We start from the raw sequence: 18,892 nt of genomic DNA, 5'->3' as shown, positions 1-18,892 counted from the left end.
TGCCGGGAGACGTACCTGGAGTTCCTCTGGCAACACGTGAGCCCTCAGGGGGCGGGGGTCCCCGAGGGCGAGGGGCGTCATGTGTGGCCGCGGTCTGTCTGAGGCGGTTCTCACGGACAGCTCGTCGTGGTGGGGGAGCCGAGTTCCTTCTCATGTCTGGAGTGGGGGCGTCAGACTCGTGTCCACGGCGGCCGCACCAGCCTCTCGGCCGCTTCAAGGGGCTGGACGAGCTCTAGGGCCGTACGGGTGTGGCCGACCCTCCCCTGTTCGGAGCTGAAATTGCACCTGGCCCTCTGACGGCCACCCAGAGGCCGCTGTGGCCCCCGGTGAGCACGAGCCGGACGGCCCGACCTCGAGGAGGACACAGGTTTCTGTCCCGGCGCGTCTCCGAGTGAGGCTTTCTCTGCGACTCGGCAGCGCTGGGCGCAGGCCGGGTCTCCCGCTCCAGTCTGGAGCCTGAGGTGCCCGTCCCCGCATTAGGAAGCGCAGGGAGGGGAACGGTGGGGCCCGTCTCTCCCTGCCTGGCATGCGGGGTGACGGGAGAGTTCCCGAGGTCCTCGAGGCCCCAGGCCTGTGCTTGCTTCCTGAGTGAGGGCCCCGCGGGGGGTCGCTCCGTTTGTCACGCTGGCCCGGCGTCACACATCTTCACGGCTCAGCCCCAGTGGATGGCAGAGAGGCTCGCTCCGTCACAAGTCGGCGCTTGGGGAGGTGCAGGCCCTCTGTCCTGGGTGGGGGGGTGCCCTCAGAGGAGCCCGGGGGCTAGGCGGTCAGAGCTCGCACCCCGGCTGCACTGGGCCGTGGGTCAGTGGGCACGCCCTCCCAGGGGTCACGCTGCCGCACCTCCTGGTGCCGTGTGCTCTCCAAGCCCACACGTGCGCACGCAGTGTGGCTGGTTGCCTCTCGTCTGTGAGGTGCGGCCCGACGCCCTCTGCAACGCTCCCCCAGCCGTCAGCTCGGCCGAGTCGCGTGCCACCGTCCTGGGCCCTGTGGCGGCTGTGCTGCCATTGAGATTCCTGGGTCTGCCCCTCCCAGGGGGCCGAGCTGCCGACGGCCGGGCTCCGGCTCCAGGTCAGCCTGCGTGTGCGCCCCCCCCCCCACCCGCGGGAGTCGCGGTGAGGGGGCTGCAGGCTGGACCGGCGGCGGTTTCTCGACGCCCCCCTGACCGTGGTGGAGAAGCACTAACTTCTCCACCACGGGGAGAAGTTAGTGCTTCACAACAGGGGAGTCCCTGGGGTCGCTCTGCAGAAATCCTCGGTGGACAGGATGCAGCAGTTGAACACGGCCCACCAGGAGGCGCTGGCGAGGCTGGAGAAGCTGGAGTGAGTGGGGGAGGAACAGGGGAAATCAAAGCAGCAGCGCTGGGGCCCTCCCGTGGGCGAGGCTGGCACGGGCGGGCCTCTGCTGGCGAGGGCGGGGAGTGGTCCTGGGGCGGGGTGGGGGTGAGAGGTAGTCCCCCCGCCAGACCTAAGAGTGGGGGCCCCTGGGAGCGCGCCCCTGGCGCGAGGTGACCACCGGCCCCCACTCAGTTCCGTCCCAGCGGAGGAGCAGGCGGAGTTCCAGCAGCTGTCGGAGGAGATCCAGGAGCTGCAGCAGCTGCTGAACCAGGACTTCCGGCAGAAGACGGTACCTGTCGCCGGAGACCGCGGCTCTGGGCCGGCCCGTTCCTGGGGGCGGGGGCTGCACACTCCGTGACGGACCGCCGTCACCGCCTTGCCCGTTGGGGCTCTTCCGATGGACACGTGCCTCCGACAGCCCCGTCCGACCGCTGTGTCGCTGGTGGTGCCAAAGTCACACGCTCTCTGGGGACGGGGACTTCCGAGGGCTGCCCTCGGCCCAGCCCTGCTGTCCCCAACTGCACTGGCCCCTGGGCACTGCAGCCAGCCCCCGCGGGCTTCTGGGCACTTGACCGTTTCCAGGGGAGGGCGGGTGTGTCTGTCCGCCCCGCGCTGCTCGAGGTGCAGCCCACACGCGTGCAGGTCCAGCCTGAGCCCCGCTCCCCGCTGTCCGAGCCGAGCCCCGGCCTTCGGCACTTGCCGTGACGGATGGCGGGCGCCGTGCGCAAGTCCTCGTGGGGCAGCACCGCAGGGCGCCCGTGGGCTGTGTCTGGGGCGTGCGGCTCCGGGGCCCAGCGGGCACGCGCCTACGTGGCCGTCCTGTGTGTCTGGGGTGAGGGGAGGTCAGCCCCTGCTTCCAGCTGGGGCTCCCGAGGCGTCAGCACGTGGGTGCTCGTGCACCCCTGTGGACGCGGGGCTGGGCCTGGCGAGCGGAGTCTGACCCTCCAACTCCCGTCTCCCGTCTCCTGTCTCCCATCTCCCGTCCCCGCTCTGCGGGGAAGCGCGGAGGCAGGGCCGACACCTCGCCCCGCGTCGTCGGAACACGGTCGTTCGCCCCCCCCCCGCCCCCCAGACGCTGCTGCAGGAGCGCAACGCCCAGAAGAAGGCCGAGCTGTCGGGGAAAGCCAAGCACCTGGTGAGAGCGCCCTTCCGGGTGGGGGCACCGAGGGCGCCGAGAGTGGGTGCGGGGCACGGAACCGTGTGCGCCGTGGCCGGGCGCCCCTCCCGTGGCCCCTCCCGTAGAGTGAGAGTGAGACGAGCTTCTCCCAGCGCCTGCTCAGCCATGTCACTCTGCTGGGGAGGGGAAGGGGACTGGTCACACCCCCACGTGGCTCGGTCCTCCCACTGCTGACGGTGGGGGCTGGAGCGGGCCAGGCGGGGTCCCGGGGACTCAGAGACTTGGGCAGCGCAGGGGGACTCGCTGACCCCGCCCCAGTGCGGCCAGGATGCCGGACAGCGGGGCTGGAGGGGTGACCTTGCGTGTGGCGCTGGGGGCTTGGCCTTGGGCCTGGACCTGCGCAGGAGCCTCAAGCGGGGGGCGGGGGGGCGCCTCTGAACCTCCCCCCACGCAGGGCGCGGGGGGCCAGCCTCTCCCGTCTGGCCCGCTCCTGCGACGGGAAGTCGCCGAGTTTACTGTTGCCGCCGACACAGAACGGTGTTCGGTTTCCTCCAGAACGAGCTGAAACTGTCCGTGGTGTCCTTGAAGGAAGTGCAAGAGGGTCTGAAGACCAAAGTGGTGGATTCTCCAGAGAAGTTGAAGAATTACAAAGAGAAAATGAAAGACACAGTGCAGAAGCTCAAAAATTCCAGGGTGGGCCTCCCCTCACTGGGATGAGTCACTCGTTCAACCGCACTCGCTCCCCCCCACCCCTGGGGCCGCGGGGCCGGGGGGGGTGGGGAGGGGCTCGTCCTCGGGGGCGGGCGGCCCTCCTCTGCCGCCCTCTGTCCGAGACGGCTGTTGTGGTTTGAGGGGAGGGAGGAGCGGGAGGAGCTGTCCTCACAGAGGACCGAGACCACGTCAGTGCGTGGTGGTGATGCGGGGGCCGGAGCCCTCGGGGGCGGCTGGGTGTGGGCGGACGTGGGGTCTCCCAGGTCACCGCGACGAGCCCGGGCGGGTCCCCCCGAGAGGTCACACTCGTGTGGCGCTCCGACCTCACCCTCGGAGCCGCTGCGGCCCCCGGCAGCCCCGGGCGAGGCCGCCACTGGGCCCTGTGTCCCCCCACAGCTCGAGGTCATGGAGAAGTACGAGCTCTACCGCGACTCGGTGGACGGGCTGCCGTCCTGCCAGCTGGAGGTGCAGCTGTACCAGAAGAAGATCCAGGACCTCCCGGGAGCAGCGAGGTCCGCCCGGGGCACTTGCAGTCCGGTGCCCCAGCACTCAGGCTCCCCGGTGGGGCGGTTCCTGGGTGCCAGGCGCCCAGATAGGGGTCTGGGCTCGGGGGGGGGGGGGGGGACACGGTCCAGGGACCCGAGCATGGCTGCCCAGCAGCAGCAAGGGGGCAGACGAGCAGGGTCTGAGGGCTGAGCAGCCCCCTGGACAGAGGAGTGGGTCCCACGGCAGACACCACCGTCCCACCGCCCCCTCCTCGGTGGCCGCTCCCAAATGACCCCCACAGGTGGCCACGTCTTAATCCTGGGACACAGCTGCCTTAGGGGACGAAGGGGATTCTGCAGGCGTAACTGGGGCCCAGTGACTGGTGGACAGAGCCCTTGTCCACAGCGAGGGTCCATCCACCCGAAAACGATGATGTTTGCCCCCAGAGGAAAGCTCACGGGACCCCGTTTGGCGCCCGATTCGAACGCTCCAGCCGCCAGGAGAGCGCGAGGGGGTCCAGACGCCACCTCCCAGCCCCCGGCGTGAAAGAATCGTCCGTCTTTAGGAACGAGCGTGGTTTTTAACGCCTCCCGTAGGCTTTACGAAGAGCTGGCGTGGTTCCTAAAAGGGGGAACCGCTGGAAGAGTTACGGGTGACGCGGTACAACCGCGGTGCCGCCTCACAAATTCATCCTCGTCACCGTGTCTAGTCCTCCTCGCCTGAGGACACGCTCCTCTGGGTTTCACAGGGAGGACGGGGCGGGGGGAGGGGGAGAGCTGAGGCCTGTGGCCTGCTGGGCGCGCCCGGGCTGGGACCCAACCCGCACTCTGGGGTTTTGTTTTTGGTTTTGGTTTTGTTTTTGGTCTGTGGGATGATTCCTCCGGCCGGCCAGGGCTCCTCTGTACTGTTGACGACAGATGGCGCCCAGAGAGGTGCGGAGGCTTTCCCAAGCACACACAGCGAGGAAGGGCCGGGGCAGGGGGCTGTCCCCCACTCCTGGTCCCTCTCCCCCACCCCCTCGCTGCTGTTCCCAGGGCAGGGTAGAGGCAGAGGGCGGGCTGGACCCGCAGCCCTCCTCCCTCTGGGTTTCTCCAGCGTCCCGAAGGGTGTCATTGTAGGAGCCGCCGTCCGTCAGGCTTCCGTGCTCCATGCCCGCCGGGGGGTCTGCCTTTAAAGTACCCCACAGACCCCTGCTGCCTGAGAGCGGACTGGGACACATGGTGAACAGTCACAGTGATGATGATGAGGAAGAGCGGCCTTTCCCCAGGACCCACAGGTGACAGGGACCTCGGGAACCTCAGTGGGTGGTCAGCGGGGGGCGTCCCTGTCCTGGACGTGGGTCCCACCGTGTGATGAAACTTCCACTGATGTCCATCTGTCCCCTCCCCTCCACCGTCCTGCTCACAGAGGACCTTCAGGTGGGAGGTGTGGGGGTGGGTCTGCTCTGGGCCCACGGGTCACAGGCTGGTTCAGAAAGTGGCCGCTGGTCCCTTCTCAGCCTGTGTGATGGGGTCACTGTGAGTTCACCCTCTGGACCACAGGGTCATGCAGAGCCAGTCAGGGAAGGGGTGGACCATGGCTCTGACAGTTGACCTTGGAGGATCCAAGTGGGTGTGGCCTTCACAGTCACCTGCAGTTGCTGCGGTCCAGCCGCAGCTGGGTCCAGGGGTTCCTGAAAGGTGGGGAAGGCGTCGGCGATGGGAGACAGACGACAACACGCCTCAGAGGACAGTGATGCTCTGTTCCGTTTATTGCAAGCACAAGCAGGTTTTTATGCTTTCATTTTTAGCAGTGATTGACATTTGCGGTTAGGTGAAGCAGAAAAAAATGAATACAAAGGTAACCAGGAAAAATACAAAAATTCCCATAGATTCAGTTGTATTAAACAAAGATTATTATAACCATGAGAGCCATAAACCAGACAATTAGAAATAGCTGTACATAGAGTTTGAATGTCTTATTGTTTATTAAAATTCTCAGAATTTGTCATGGGGCAAAAGGATACGCTAAATTGAATAGAGGTTATAGGAAATTTATTATAAGGCCTTTGTGATGTCTAACTTACCTATTTACCTTTCTGTCTAAAATATTTCTCTGTGCACCATGGACTCTGACTCCCTGGTAACTGTTTCTACGTCCTTAATTTATAATAGTTAACCAGTTTTTCTTATTTCTTTGCCTGTCTAATTCTACTTGATATATATTTCTATTCAAGGTAAAGGCGGGGCTGTTACTCCAACAACTTTTAGACACTCAGGGGCTATTTCATTAGAGGGGATTTTATTCTTTGGTCAGGAAATTATTTTATACAACTTCATTGGAATTATGCAAATCAATAAACCTGAGATACAGATAGCTAACAATCCCACCACCTTTTAATCTCCAAAACAAACAGGTAAGGAGAGATAAACAGGAAATTCAGCTACAGTAAACTTTTTATTTCTTAGTTAATAAACACCAGGGAGGTCTGCTTCGAGCTGGCCTTTCCATGAAATTTAGACTATTATAAGGCACTTGAACTTCATCCTAATTGACCATTCTAATGCCACCCTCATTATATACTCCTGTATAAGGCAATGGGAGATCTGGAACCCTCTGGAGACCATTAGCTCCTTTTAGGGGATACCATAATTTGCCAATAATCTAATATGCTACCGAGGGGTATCCCTGGGCTGTGGGTAAGGGTCTATATAGTTTTTTTTTGTTTTGTTTTTTAGAAAGACTTTTTGTATCTATGGGTAAGGAACAGGCGTGGGAAAGTCCGCCAATAATTCAACCTATTGTAATTGATTCATAAATTCTTTTACAAAAACAATCGGGAATAATTTCTTACTCAGGGTTATAAACACTTTATTTAAAACAATCTGGGCATGATTCAATAGTTTAGGAAAAACTAGTTGTCCCTTCAAAATTTCCCTCAAAATCAATCATTGACTCTTTTCGAGCCTCTTTCTTCTCATGGTCTGTTCTTATGGGAATCAGGGTACAAAGTAAGACCATGATTGATATTAGCAAGGAAATTGTTAAAAGCAACCCCCAGAAAAATTACCGCCCCCCTTTGTGTGCCACGCTCTCTTCCAGGAAGATGGATTCCTTGAACCCCTCTTTCCATGTTCAGACCTTGTCAACAAACATGGTTGGAAGAGGGCGTGGCATGCAGTGACCTTTACCCTTGGAGCCCTGGGAGGGACCCTCGGGGCTGCCCATGACCCTGCCCGACAGGACACTCAGCTGCAAAGGGACAGTCGAGGGGGAGGGGGAGGGGGAGGGGCAGGGGATGGACATCGTTCAGCACTAAAATCTGAGTCACCTTTGGAAAGCTAACCCACTGTGTGCACCCTGGTCTCTCGTGTGGGAACACTGAGGGAGTGTCAGTGAAGCCCGTCCCTCAGTGTGGTTTCAGTGGGTGTTTCCTAGCTGAGACGTTTGCTGTCCAGGAGGCCCTCAGCCCCAGGCTGGGCAGCAGGAAGCAGAGAGGTTTCTTCAGCCTGGGGGTCCCCATTCCCTCCAGCTGAGCCCGGGGACACTGGGGTCTCCAGGGAAGGGTCAGGCCCTGGGTCAGGCACAAGGGACGCCCCCACTCCTTCCTGCGCTGGGCAAATGGTCAGGGGTGTGGGCTCAAACATCAAAATCCCGAAAACAGGCCTCAGAGGCCCAGAGAAGCGGGTGTGCGGGAAGGTGAAGAGGTGAGACCCGTCGAGGGCATTGTAGAAGGAGACCTGCCCCAGCTCCCAGTCCAGGAACACCCCCACCCTCCCAGGGGGGCTCACGTTGGTCAGTGGGGTCTGCAGGTCTGTGAGAGCCAGGTAACCCTTCCTAGGTTCCAGCCACACTGTCCAGAACCCATTCTCAGGCGCCATTTTAACAATCTTTCTTCTCTCCACGTCCTCCCTGCACACCCCAACACACCACTGTGCCCTGTCCCCCACCTCCACCTCCCAGAAGTGTCTCCCAGACGTGAAGCTCTCACGGCCCAGCACACAGAGATTCCCACAAAATCTCTCGAGATTTTCTGGCAGGTTCTGCCATTCCTGTGCCCACTGCAGGCTCCTGTTGTCCTCAGAAACCAGGACGTAGGGGTGCGCCGTGCGTGGGTCCAGAGACACATCCGCTGCAGGGGGTCAGAGGGCGTGGGGTCAGCCGTGGTGCCCGGACCTCAGAGCCTCAGCCTTCCAGGCCTGGGTCTGGGCAGGAGGCCGAGCCCACAGGCCGGGGTCCCCAGCCCACCCTGGACGTGACCCTCAGCTGAGCCAGGGAAATGCAGGGGCCTTGTGTTTGGTGAGGGAGGGGAGGGGAGAAGGGTTGGGATCTACCATTTCCCTGATTCTGCCCCAAAATGTCCGAGCCCACCTGTGCTGCACAGTCACGTGGATTACACGTCAGCCCTGGCCCTGCCCCCTGAGCTGGGGGACGTCCTTTCCTGCACAGTCTCTCTTTCCCTACACACAATCTACACAGTATCTCGAGTTCAATATCCTGTCTGTGAACTGGGGGTGAAACACTGGTCTCTGGGGAGGAAGAGGACAAATGGGTGGTAGACTGAGCCCCAGGCTGGGCACAGAGGAAGCCCCTGGTGTGACGACAGACACCGTGTCCCTCCTGTGCTCGGGGCCAGGCTGGGCTCCATGTGCTCTGGGGTCCCTCCCCACCTGTCCCACCCCCTCTGGCCCAGGACTCAGTCCTCCATGGACAGCACCCCTGGGCCCTGGGCTCTGGTTACTGTTGGGTTTGGCCAAGGGGAGGATCGGGCTGGACACGGGAAGGAGGGAGGAGGGGGGGCACAGTGCTGACCCCCACGTCCCCTGGGGAGATGCTCCACCACAGCACCTCCCCCCAAGACCCCTCCCCCCGAGCCCCAGCTGCCTCCTCCAGGCCCCAGGGAGCCCTCCCTGTCCCTCTGCCCTCGGCCCAGGGGTGGTCACAGCTCCCACTGCTGGGAGCCCAGGGGCCTCATCTGTCCTTGTTGGTCTCCCTAATGTCACCCCACCTGTCACTGTGAACACACCCAACCCCATCTCTGTGTCAGGGATTTCCTTCACCTCTTCCTGCTGTGACCTTTGACCCACCTCACTGTCCTCAGCCAGCACACCAAAGCCTCCAGGTGACGGTCATCCGTATCCCTTAAACACGGCCATGAGCACTTTTGTCACCAACAGCCAGAGTGACAGGGGCACCGAGGTGAACTCCACACTGGGGATTGTGTGGATGATAAAGGGTCACCTGTCACAGGGCCACTGGGAGGTGTGGCTGGTGCTGCCCCATTCTTTGTCCCTGTTCCTGTCAGTCATCAGTGCCCGAGTCACAGTGTGAGAAAGTGCTGTGAGGGGTGTGTTGTCAGGGGATAATCTGTGCAGGTTGTGGGGTCCTCTGTCCTCTCTGACCCTGCACCCCTGGGAGTGAGTCACCCTACAACACAGTCTGTCACAGTCCAAGGAGTTGTCTGCATCGTTTTTAGGTCTTGTGACACCTTCTCCTCACTGTGGTCATTACCGTCAGACAAACACCCCCTTCAAACAGGCCGCCTGTTTCCTGTGGGTGCTCTGACAAAACACAGTCACCACCTCACTCGGTCCTTGTCCCAGCCCTCACAGAGCAGCAGTGACTGTGGGACTTGGCAGAACTCGGGGACACATGGGGGCAGGAGGGGAGGAGCCTGGTCAGTTCACCCCCTCCCTCTCCATGCAGCCCCTCCCTCCAGCCCCGCCCCTCCTGCCTCTTCTTCCCACAGAGACCTGTGGGCCCCAGGACAGCCTCTGTCCCTGGTCCCTGGGCTCTGGGCAGCAGGTGGGCACACCTTTGAGACCATGACCTCAGGTCACCTCCCTCAGGCAAGAGCTGGAAAGAGGGAGCAGGGGCTCTTGGGGGTTGTCCTGGGGACACAGAGGGACCCACTCACCAGGCTGGAAGAGGGCCGTCTTCAACTCTGGAAGGAAGGAGACACAGACAAGGAAAGGTCACTCTTTCTGTCCTCCCCCCCACTGTCCTCACTGAGCCTCCTCTCTCTCCTCTCCTCAGTCCCCTCCAGCGTCCACTCCCCTCATCTGCAGCTCTGCTGGCCAGGCTGAACCCTCTCCCAGTGCTGGGCTTTCCCCCATCCCGCTGGGGCCGTGGGGACAGGACCAGGCTGTGCCGGGTGTGGGCGTGTGTGTCAGCAGGGTGAGGGGACACTGGGTCTGGAAGGTCCTCTCTGAGTGCCCACACAGGAGGGGGTGGTGCAGACACAGAGAATGAGCCTCTGAGCTGGATGGGATGGCTCCTCCCCCAGCAGGAAAGGCTGCACGTGCTTCCCACACAGGAGCCGGGAAACCAGAGAGCCTCAGGCTCACTCACCTGCATAGGCCTGACACCGCTCCTCACCTGCAATGGAGACAGACAGTCACCTGAACTGTCATTTCTGAGTCAGTTCCTTCCTCTCCCTGGTGCCCCCCACCGTCATCTTCCTGTGTGCCCCCCACCCTCCCCCCTTCTCCCTCTGCCTGTTCCCTCCCCGGGTCCCCCTCCTCTTTCCATCAGCTGCAGCTCAGGACCCCCAGGCGCCCTGCACGGGCTATCCCAGGGTCACTGCACAGCTGTCCTGTCCCTGTCTGTGCAGCAGTCACCTCTCATCCCCGCTTTAGCTTCTGAAGTTTCAGTGACCTTCTGTCAACCACGGTTGGGGATGGTGAATAAAAGTTGCAGAAACAAACGATGCATAAGTTTTAAATTGCACATCAGTCTCACCAGCGTGATGAGGTCCCCTGCTGTCTGCTCCGACCTGCCCCCTCACGAATCCCCCCGAGTCCAGCACGTCCACCCTGGGCTCCCTCCCGCCCTTAGTCCCTGAGGAGCGTCTCTGTGTCAGACAGGTGATCACAGTGTCACAGCGCTGGTGATCAGTCACCCGTACTTTACCAGTAATGATCCCAACGTGGAAGAACAGTGATGCTGTGATGGCTGCTGTGCCAACAAGAAGCCCTCTTTACGTGAAAAGGAAAAGCCTCGTGTGTTCAGGGTTTGGGACTATCTGTGGTCAGGCACCCCCCCCCCCCCCCCCCAGGACATGGACCGAGACCTTGTCATATAAGCGATGACCAGGTTCTCCAGGGCCTGAGTGTGTCTGAGCACACGCTGCCCTGTGTGCACACGCGTGTACCTGTGTGCTGGGATTCATTCCCCTCAATCTGCATTATTTCCTGCCTACTCGGGAAACAGCGGGGCAACCTAATGGGAAAATTTCAGATACTATTTGTTCAGCAGTGACGGTAAGTCTGTGACAACTGACACAGCCATTCCTGTTTTTAAGACACTTTTCTCTCCTTCTGCCTTCTTTCGGTGCGCCACAGAGTTTGTGAACCAACCAGGGAGGGAAGGACTCCCAAACTGAGCCCACCTACTCCCCTTTCTGGGGTTCCTGGGGTATCCTGCAGGAGCGCCCTCTGGTGGAGAGAGACGGAAGTCCCTTCCCCACTGAGAAAGACCACAGCCTGGTCCCCTTCAGCGTCTTGATTTCTTCCCCTGGGAGGTTAGTGGGGAGGAAAGGGGCTAAAATATGGGAACAGAGAGGCTGAGAGACCAGCTGGGGTCACTCATGTGGTAGGAACGGGATCCTCGTCCACCCTGCAGGGAACAACGTGAGGGCTCAGTGACTCGGGTAATGCAGGGACCCCGGGACGTGTGGGCCAGGGACCACCACTTACTGAGTTCGACCTGCAGCTTCTCTGGAAATAAGCAGGGAAAGAAACTTGTTTAAAGGGGATCGAATAGAGGACCTGCAAGGTGGGTGCCGGGTGGGGCCGGGAGGTGGCGACCACCTGCAGCGGGGCCTCACCTTTGGCTCCTCGCTCCCACCGCTCCTTGGCCTGAGCTGCTGCTTTCTCCGCCTGAGCTGCTTCTTTCTCCTCTCGCTCCCTCTCCTTCTCCTGGGACAGGGCCTGGATCTTCTTCTGCTGTTGCCACAGGAAGTAGCCCGCCCCCGCCAGGAGCCCCAGCAGAGCCGGCAGGGTCATTCCCAGGGCCACCACCCAGGGCTGCGCGTTCCGGAAGAAGGGGCCTGCGAAGGGTGAGCCTCAGCTGATGACCACCTCGGGTCTCAGAGTATCTGGGGACTGAAAACAATCGTTCTCTCCCCAAAGTGCCCAGAACTTTCACTGGCACGTAACACCGTTGTCTTGAAGTAACTGCCTCTCACAAGGGAATATTTTGAATATAAATGAACGTATACAAAGCCACTGGAATCTGTCCACTGCTCCTCCCTCTGCCCTTTATTATCTCCTTCTGAGTCACTTTAATCTGGGGATTAAGAACGTGAACTTCGGGACTGGAGACCTGGGTTTTAATTCGGGGTCTTCCACCTGACCAGCTCTGTGACCTTGAACTAGTGACTTAACCCCCTGTTCTGGGCGTCCCGACTGGTAAGAGATTAAGTTAATGTTTATACAGTGCCTGACACATAGTGAGTGCCATGCAAGTGTTTGTTAAATCTTAAAAACATTAATATAGTTTTATTTTCCCTTGTTCACACCGCAGACAGCACTCCACACCAGCAGGTCCACAGGTGGTTCCCTCTGCTCCCCCGGGTCTGGGCGGCCTTCCCGCCTCAGCACAGGGGGCAGGTCTGTGTCTGCTCTCACGGGGCAGCGCCCCCTGCACACACGGCCCCTCGGGGGCACTTGCACCGTCTCTGACTCTTTGTTGTTACAGTTCATGGTGCAGGAAATAACCTTTTATATGAATCATTACACAGAAATGTGAGCTAGTGGGGTCCTGCATAACTGAGTGAGTCCTCTGGATACGGTGGCTCTGGTGTCCCCAGTGGAAGTTGTGCTCATTGACACCAAAACTACACCAAACAGTAGCCACAGACCTCTAAGAGTGACTGTCTCCCCACAATCCTGCCACCAGAATGTGTAGCCAACTACCTCGATTTTTCCTCTATCGCCAGTCCCACAGGTGGAAATCACCTCCCTAGTCAGGGAGATTGGACACCTTTTCCTGAGTCATTTCCTGTTCTGTGAACTGATACTTCCTGTTCGCTGCTCATTGTTCTAGTTGGTACTTTTGTATTTTGAGGAGATCAGCCCTTTTCCTAAGATTTGCATGGTACATATTTCCCCCTTTTCTCACGTCTTTGCTCCTCTTGACCCTTTGTCCCCAGTCCCCATTCCCTGGCACCGGGTGTGGCCGCAGGAGTGCTCAGAAGGTGTCTGTGACACAAACATCTTCATGGGGAAGGAGCAGCAGGTCCCTGCTCTGTCCCTTCTGTCCCCTGCACAGACCCAGGTCAGCAGCAGACAACCACACCTTCCCCCAGGGGTACCAGGGAGCCCAGGGCAGAGGGCAGGGCACTCACCTGGGATGGAAAGCCTGGCTGACCTCTCCTGGCCCAGCAGGGGGTTTCTGATGACACAGGAGACCCCCTCCCCAGAGCCACCTTCCAGGATCACAGAGGCTGAGGCTGCATAGAGGCCCTGGGGGTCTGCAGCCGCTGTGGCCACCTCAGCAGGCAAGCTGTGTCCCCTGGCGTCTCTCCACTGGATCTGGGGCTGCGGGTACCAGCCGGCAGACGTGCACTCCACACGGATCCCTCCAGCCTCGTAGCCCTTCATGTCAACGTGGGGGTCAGAGCCCAGCGCTGGGGAGGAACAGTGAGCCTGAATCCTGGGGAGCCCTCTGTACTGGTGAGGGTCTCCACAGCAGGGAGGGGCACACCCACCCTGGATGAGCCCAGCAGGGATTCACAGGAGCTGCTCCCAGAGTGTGCTGTGCAGGAGAGACGGACCCACGGTGTGACCCCTGCCTGACCGTCACTGGCCCCTCGTGCCGGATCCAGGGGGATCTGGGCCAGGGCAGACATTGTTTCCCCTCAGTCTCCATGGAGACTGCTGGACCCCCCCCCCCCCCATCTGCCAGCAGATAAATTCTCTGCTATTTGAAGCAGGTCACACCCCATTGCCTCTATTCATCCCCTCTGTGCTGTGTAAGCCCTTTGCCCTGCCTGCCGTGTGGGGAAGGACATGCACTTGTCGTCCCGCTTCCCCGGGTGTGGAGGCCCCCCAGGTGTGCGTTATATGTAAGTCCCCTCAGCAAACACTTGCTGTGATTCATGCTGCAGGTGTCAGCCTCCTTTGGGGCCCCTCCACCGTGGGAGGTTTCTGTCACGTGACTGTGGAGAGGGGAACACTTCTCCACAGAGGAGCGCTGACCCAGGCAGGAACTGTGGGGTATTTCCTACTGACACTGAATCCCTACACACAAGGGGAGCAGGAGGGAGCCCCTTACAGACCTGAGAGGACAGAGTCCTGTGGGGAGGACTCTCTTCAAAGGACCTGTGATCTACAGGGAGGGACAGTGTCTGGCTGAGGAGGCCCTGCAAGGACAAAGCCAGGACCCCCCACAGTCCATCCCCTGCCGGGCTCCCCAGGGACCCACCAGGCAGAAGCCCAGGGCGGGGCTGTGTCCTCAGGAGGTGAAGTGCAGCCCTGACACCCGGACACGAGCACTTTCACGGGCAGCACCTCAGACAAGGTCACTCTGTCCCTGGGACGGGTCAGGACACAGTCAAGACCACTCAGCAGTCGGTCTGAGCACAGAGGAAGCAGGAGCAGTGTGCAGACCTCAGCAGTGACCACCCTCCCTGTCCTGGCTGGGAGTGACCCATGACCCCCCTGCACCTTCCTGACAGCATCCAGCCCAGAGCAGAGCCCTGCTTCCACATCCCCCCAAGTCCCCTGACAGCCCAGAGGTCACACCGTGTCCTCCCCGACACCCCCCTCTCTGAGACACCCCGGTTTCCTCCCCTGTGCATCCCCCCTCACTGCTCCAGGGATGGACACACCCTGTTCAACTGCACGTGTGTCCTGGGGCCTTTGGTTGGAGGGTGTGGGCACCACAGGTGCTGCCCCTGCAGCTCAGCCCCCTGGACCCACAGCAGCGGGCACCTGGGGGCCCACGGCCACTGTCTGGGACACACTGAACCCAAACACCTGTGTGCCCCCCACCGTGGGGGAAGGGTGTCCTCCTCCTTCCTGTCCCCGACCTCCACTTCCCTGCTGAGACCTGGTGGGCGGCGTGAGGGACTCTTTACTGGATGTAGGAGGAACACTTCCTGGGGGACGACCTGGGTCTGTCAGGGGCCTCAGAGGAGCAGGGATGGGGCTGGAGTTGGGGGTCAGGGGGACCATTGGTGGTGCAGAGCCCAGAGTGCTCTCTGGTGGGCTTAGACCCTCTGCCCTTGACTCCAGGGAAATGACCTCAGATCAAACCTGACTCACCTCCAACCTTCAGCTCCACCAGGGCATTTTCAAAGAAGTCTCCATCTCGGAAATAACACAGGTAGTTTCCTCTGTCAGAGGCTCTGACGTCCTGAATCCAGAGAGCAGCCTTCCCCGCAGTGACGTCCTCTCTTGAAATCCAAGTTCTCCCTCGATACTCTGCTGCCGGCGTGTCCTCCTGCCCGTGTGCGTACGTGTGCACGACCTGCCTGGGGCTGGATCGCTCCCACCTCAGCTCCATGGTCTCAGCGCTCATCTCCGGGGACAGGTGACAGGGCAGCTCAGCGTCTTCACCCACCATGGCCACGATGGGCTTGGGGGGTCCAACCACAGCAAACTGAGCTGGTCATCAGAAGGGGGGGCTCCGTCAGAGGGAGCTGGGGCCAGAGGGCCAGGGGCTGCCCCAGCAGGGAGGGCGAGGGGAGAGACACCTAGACCGGAACTCAGTCCGCACACAGGTGTGTCTGGACGGGCCTTGCAGGGGTGAGGGGCGGGGAGTCCAGGGTTCTGACTGGGCCCCAAGGGAAAGGTTCAGATGCACAAACGCAGAGCAGGTCCTACCTGAGCAGGGGCTGAGCAGCTGGACCACGGCGAGGCAGACAGGGAGAGCAGGCAGGGGGAGGACCAGGTGCCTCTCCATCCTTAGCTGCTGGGCAGAGAGAGAGACGCCAGGAGGGGCTGGGTGGCAGTGACGACCTGGGAGAAGGTGGAGGATTCCACCTGGAGACACGGCCTCCCCAGGGCCGGCAGGGGGCACAACCGGGATCCCTGCTGACCCGAGAGCCTCCTCTGCAAATGTCTCCTGGGGAGTCTCTTCACCTTGGACTCCAGCATGGAAATCACCCAGGAAACATGGAACCGTAATGTACATACCTGAACCCTCGTCCTCAGGGAGTGCGGGGCTCTCCTGTGTGAATAAGCTCAGAATCCCTCCACTCACCCACATTCCCCGCCACAGCCAGCTGCAGGCCCCCAGCAGCACCCTCTGAGGAAGGCAGGCCCCTCTGCTCTGACACCGGATCTCTCTGCTGCCCCCTGCAGGCCGTGCTCCGCACAGCAGCCAGGAGGTGGGGACCCCTCCCCTCCCTGCTGCTCAGTCCCTCCCGGGGGGCTCCCCTTCCACTCTGCTCCATACGAGCCGAGTCTTTTGCACCCTGTACTTTCACAATTACCTGAATGTTTTAAATTAAAAGTTTTCACAGTGTGGGATGTATTTTCACTTATTTCTGGAGATATTTGTTGTTTTTTAATCCCGATCACATACAAGCTTAAAATAACCCAAATAATGTTAATAGTAATAACAATAATAGAATAAAATATTTATAACTTATAATGGAAATCATATACTTTATTCATACGAATGTAAATATTTCTGGATGTATTTTGAATATACACACACACATACACACACAGACACACACTGGCTTAAGAATGTTTCCCTTTGCAAGAATGAATCTGAAAGAAAAAAAATCAGGCATTATCACAAAGGCTTATATTTAAGTGTGTTCATCATGGTAAAATCTGTAATAGCAAAGTGTACATACAATTTAAATACCCAAACTGCAACCAATTTTGTTACAAATACATAGAAAGCCTCTTCCTTAAAAACATGATTCCTAAACCAACAACCCACACAATCTCAGCGGTGCAAAGCTGAAGGCTGTTCCTGTGGACCAGGAAGGAGAAACAGATGCCCACAGTGACCACTGCCATTCAGTACAGGGTTGGGAATCCTGGCCACACTGATCAGACAGGACAGACAAATAAATATCACACAAATCAGAGAGGAAAAAGTAAAATTCTTACCATTTGCAGATGACATGATACAAAATAGAGAAAAGCCTGAGAACTCCACTGGAAAAAAAAATACGAAACAACTGTTAGAACTACTGTGAATGCAGTCACACTGCAGGACATAAAAGCAGAAACCTGCTGCCTGTCTATACTACAATACTGAATATTCAGAATGAGACATTCCTCAAATCCCACTTTCAATATCATCCAAAAGGACAAAGTACCTAGGACTCAATGTAAGTGAAGAGTGGCAGACCTGCACAGTGACGACTGTAGGACAGTGAGGACAGAAACTGAGGAGACACAAATGAGTGGGGACATGCAGTGTGCTGGTGTTGGGAAGGGTTCATATTGTCCCAATGTCCGCACTGCCTAAGGCAACACACAGACTCAGTGCAATCCCTACTACAGTACCAACCACCTACTTCTCAGAAGCACAGCAACTAACCCTAAAAAGTATGTGGAAACACAGAAAACTCTGAACAGCCAGAGAAACCCTGAGACAGAAGGAAGTCGGTGGTGCCACACTCCCTCACAGGACAGGACGTCACACGTCTGCCCTGAAGAGACAGCAGGACCTGGCAGGACAGCAGTCACCAAAGTCAATGGGACAGACCTGAGAGCCAGCAACGAGTCCTGGCTTCTGTGGGCAATTGGTCTGAGGTGAAGGGACCCTCTTCTAAATGCTGTTGTCAGACCTGGATGGATAGGTGCAAAAGGGTGTGACTGCATCACTTCCGTAAACCAAGTACAAGAAAGAACAGAAAGTAAAATTAGAGATTTAAACATAAAATCTGAAACCGTAAAACTGGATGGAAACGTAGGCAGTGAATTCTCTAACATCACTCTGAGCAATATCATTTTCGGGCATGTCCCCTTGGGCAAGGGCTAAAAGTGAACAAATAAATGAATGAGACCATCTCAAAGTAACAAGTGTTTGCCCAGCACAGGAAACCATCAACAAAATGTAAACACCATGTAGTCAATGAAGAATGTATTTGCCAGCAATCAATTAAAAAGTGTTCAGCCCTGAGTGGTGTGGCTCAGTGTGTTGAGTGCCAGCCTGAGAACCCAAAGGTTGCCAGTTCGATTCCCAGGGAGGGCACAGGCCTGGGGTGCTGGCCTGGTCCCTGGTAGGGAGCATGTGAGAGGAAACCAATTGATGTTTCTCTTGTGCTTCAGTGTCTCTCTTGCTCTCTTTCTCCCTCCCTTTCCCTCTCTCTAAACATAAATAAATGGAATCTTAAACTAAATAAATAAAGTAAAAGGCAGGTAGTAATTGGACCCACTTTTTAAACTGTGTTTAATATTCAGAATTTAGAAAGAACTCATACAACTAAACACCAAGAAAGCAAACAATCGAAGTATAAAATGAGCTGTGGGCCTGATCGGACTTTTCTCCAAAGAGGAGGTACCGACGGCCAATAGACACACGGCCTGGACCCCCTCTGTGGTCAGACACTGTGTAGTCATGCATTCCTCAACCGCTGTGTGTGTGGAGGCTTCAGATTGTTCTATGTCACAAGTATTGCTTTAACAATCTTCTTTACACATACAACTTTATTATGTCCTCACACAAGGACATTTTCTTCATTACTTCCAGAGGGAGCAGAAGGGTAGAGGAGAGAGTAGGATGATGAACAGACAAAGAGAGTGGGCGGGAGAGAGAAACACGGACATGAAGGAGACACATCAGTTGGCTGCCCCTCCTAGGCTGCATATTCAGGGGATGGAACCCAACACCTAGGTCTGTGCCCTGACCAGGAATCGAACCCCTAGCCTTTTGGTGTGTGGGACGATGCTCCAACCAACTAAGCCGCACTGGCCAGGGGTTTTACAATTAATCTTTAAGACACACCTGGTAACTCACCCCACTATTCTCTCCACATTATTTCTGTAAATGATGACCTGCTGACTTATATGTGACTCAGGTAAACAGCCAGTTTGCTGAGGAATTCCAGACACTAACTTCAGAAGGAGCTCAGTCCACCCTCAGACATTCAGCTCTGGGAGGTTTGCTGACCTGACCAGTCACCTGAACAAACTGTGTTGCTTGCACTGTGTCCTCAAAAGGAGAACTCTCAGCACCCTCCCTCCATGTCTTTGGTGGATTTTTTATTTCCTTTCCATTTCCCTCGTTACAAAAACCCCTGTCTGTGTCCATTGTTCAGATGGTCTTTGTCAGGAGAGACCCCATCATC

The 18,892-nt window shown here is 58.0% G+C and overlaps 2 protein-coding genes across 2 annotated transcripts; one reads left to right on the top strand and one right to left on the bottom strand.

Annotated features, from left to right (window-relative positions):
- On the top strand, positions 1 to 4,194 carry LOC118498234 (kinetochore protein Nuf2-like). The gene is made up of 7 exons (XM_036015768.1): positions 1 to 36; positions 1,246 to 1,319; positions 1,527 to 1,623; positions 2,407 to 2,469; positions 3,007 to 3,144; positions 3,559 to 3,723; positions 4,054 to 4,194. The coding sequence occupies exons 2-7, from the start codon at positions 1,264 to 1,266 to the stop codon at positions 4,192 to 4,194; spliced, it is 660 nt and encodes a 219-aa protein (XP_035871661.1). The 5' UTR covers positions 1 to 36; positions 1,246 to 1,263.
- A 2,867-nt stretch (positions 4,195 to 7,061) lies between these two features.
- LOC114512039 (butyrophilin subfamily 3 member A1-like) lies at positions 7,062 to 15,774 on the bottom strand. The gene is made up of 8 exons (XM_036015767.1): positions 15,459 to 15,774; positions 14,898 to 15,239; positions 12,977 to 13,258; positions 11,456 to 11,677; positions 11,292 to 11,345; positions 9,979 to 10,005; positions 9,545 to 9,571; positions 7,062 to 7,759 (listed from the first exon to the last, which is right to left on the bottom strand). Exons 1-8 carry the CDS (start codon positions 15,766 to 15,768, stop codon positions 7,062 to 7,064), a joined length of 1,962 nt encoding a protein of 653 aa, XP_035871660.1. The 5' UTR covers positions 15,769 to 15,774.
- Positions 15,775 to 18,892: the final 3,118 nt, after the last annotated feature.

This window comes from Phyllostomus discolor, chromosome 14 (genome assembly GCF_004126475.2).
Source record: "Phyllostomus discolor isolate MPI-MPIP mPhyDis1 chromosome 14, mPhyDis1.pri.v3, whole genome shotgun sequence".
NCBI lineage: Eukaryota > Metazoa > Chordata > Mammalia > Chiroptera > Phyllostomidae > Phyllostomus > Phyllostomus discolor.
The sequence above is the reverse complement of the archived record's forward strand: the minus strand, read 5'-3'. Positions and strand labels throughout refer to the sequence as shown.

Coding starts and splice junctions, on each gene's coding strand:
- LOC114512039 (XM_036015767.1), bottom strand. CDS start 15,768: ATGTACATTACGGTTCCATGTTTCCTGGGTGATTTCCATGCTGGAGTC. Junction 11,678..12,976: donor AGCCAGGCTTTCCATCCCAG/GTGAGTGCCCTG, acceptor CACCCTTCGCAG/GCCCCTTCTTCCGGAACGCG. Junction 11,346..11,455: donor GTGGGAGCGAGGAGCCAAAG/GTGAGGCCCCGC, acceptor GCTTATTTCCAG/AGAAGCTGCAGGTCGAACTC.
- LOC118498234 (XM_036015768.1), top strand. CDS start 1,264: ATGCAGCAGTTGAACACGGCCCACCAGGAGGCGCTGGCGAGGCTGGAG. Junction 1,624..2,406: donor AGGACTTCCGGCAGAAGACG/GTACCTGTCGCC, acceptor CCCGCCCCCCAG/ACGCTGCTGCAGGAGCGCAA. Junction 3,724..4,053: donor CCCAGCACTCAGGCTCCCCG/GTGGGGCGGTTC, acceptor CCTTGTCCACAG/CGAGGGTCCATCCACCCGAA.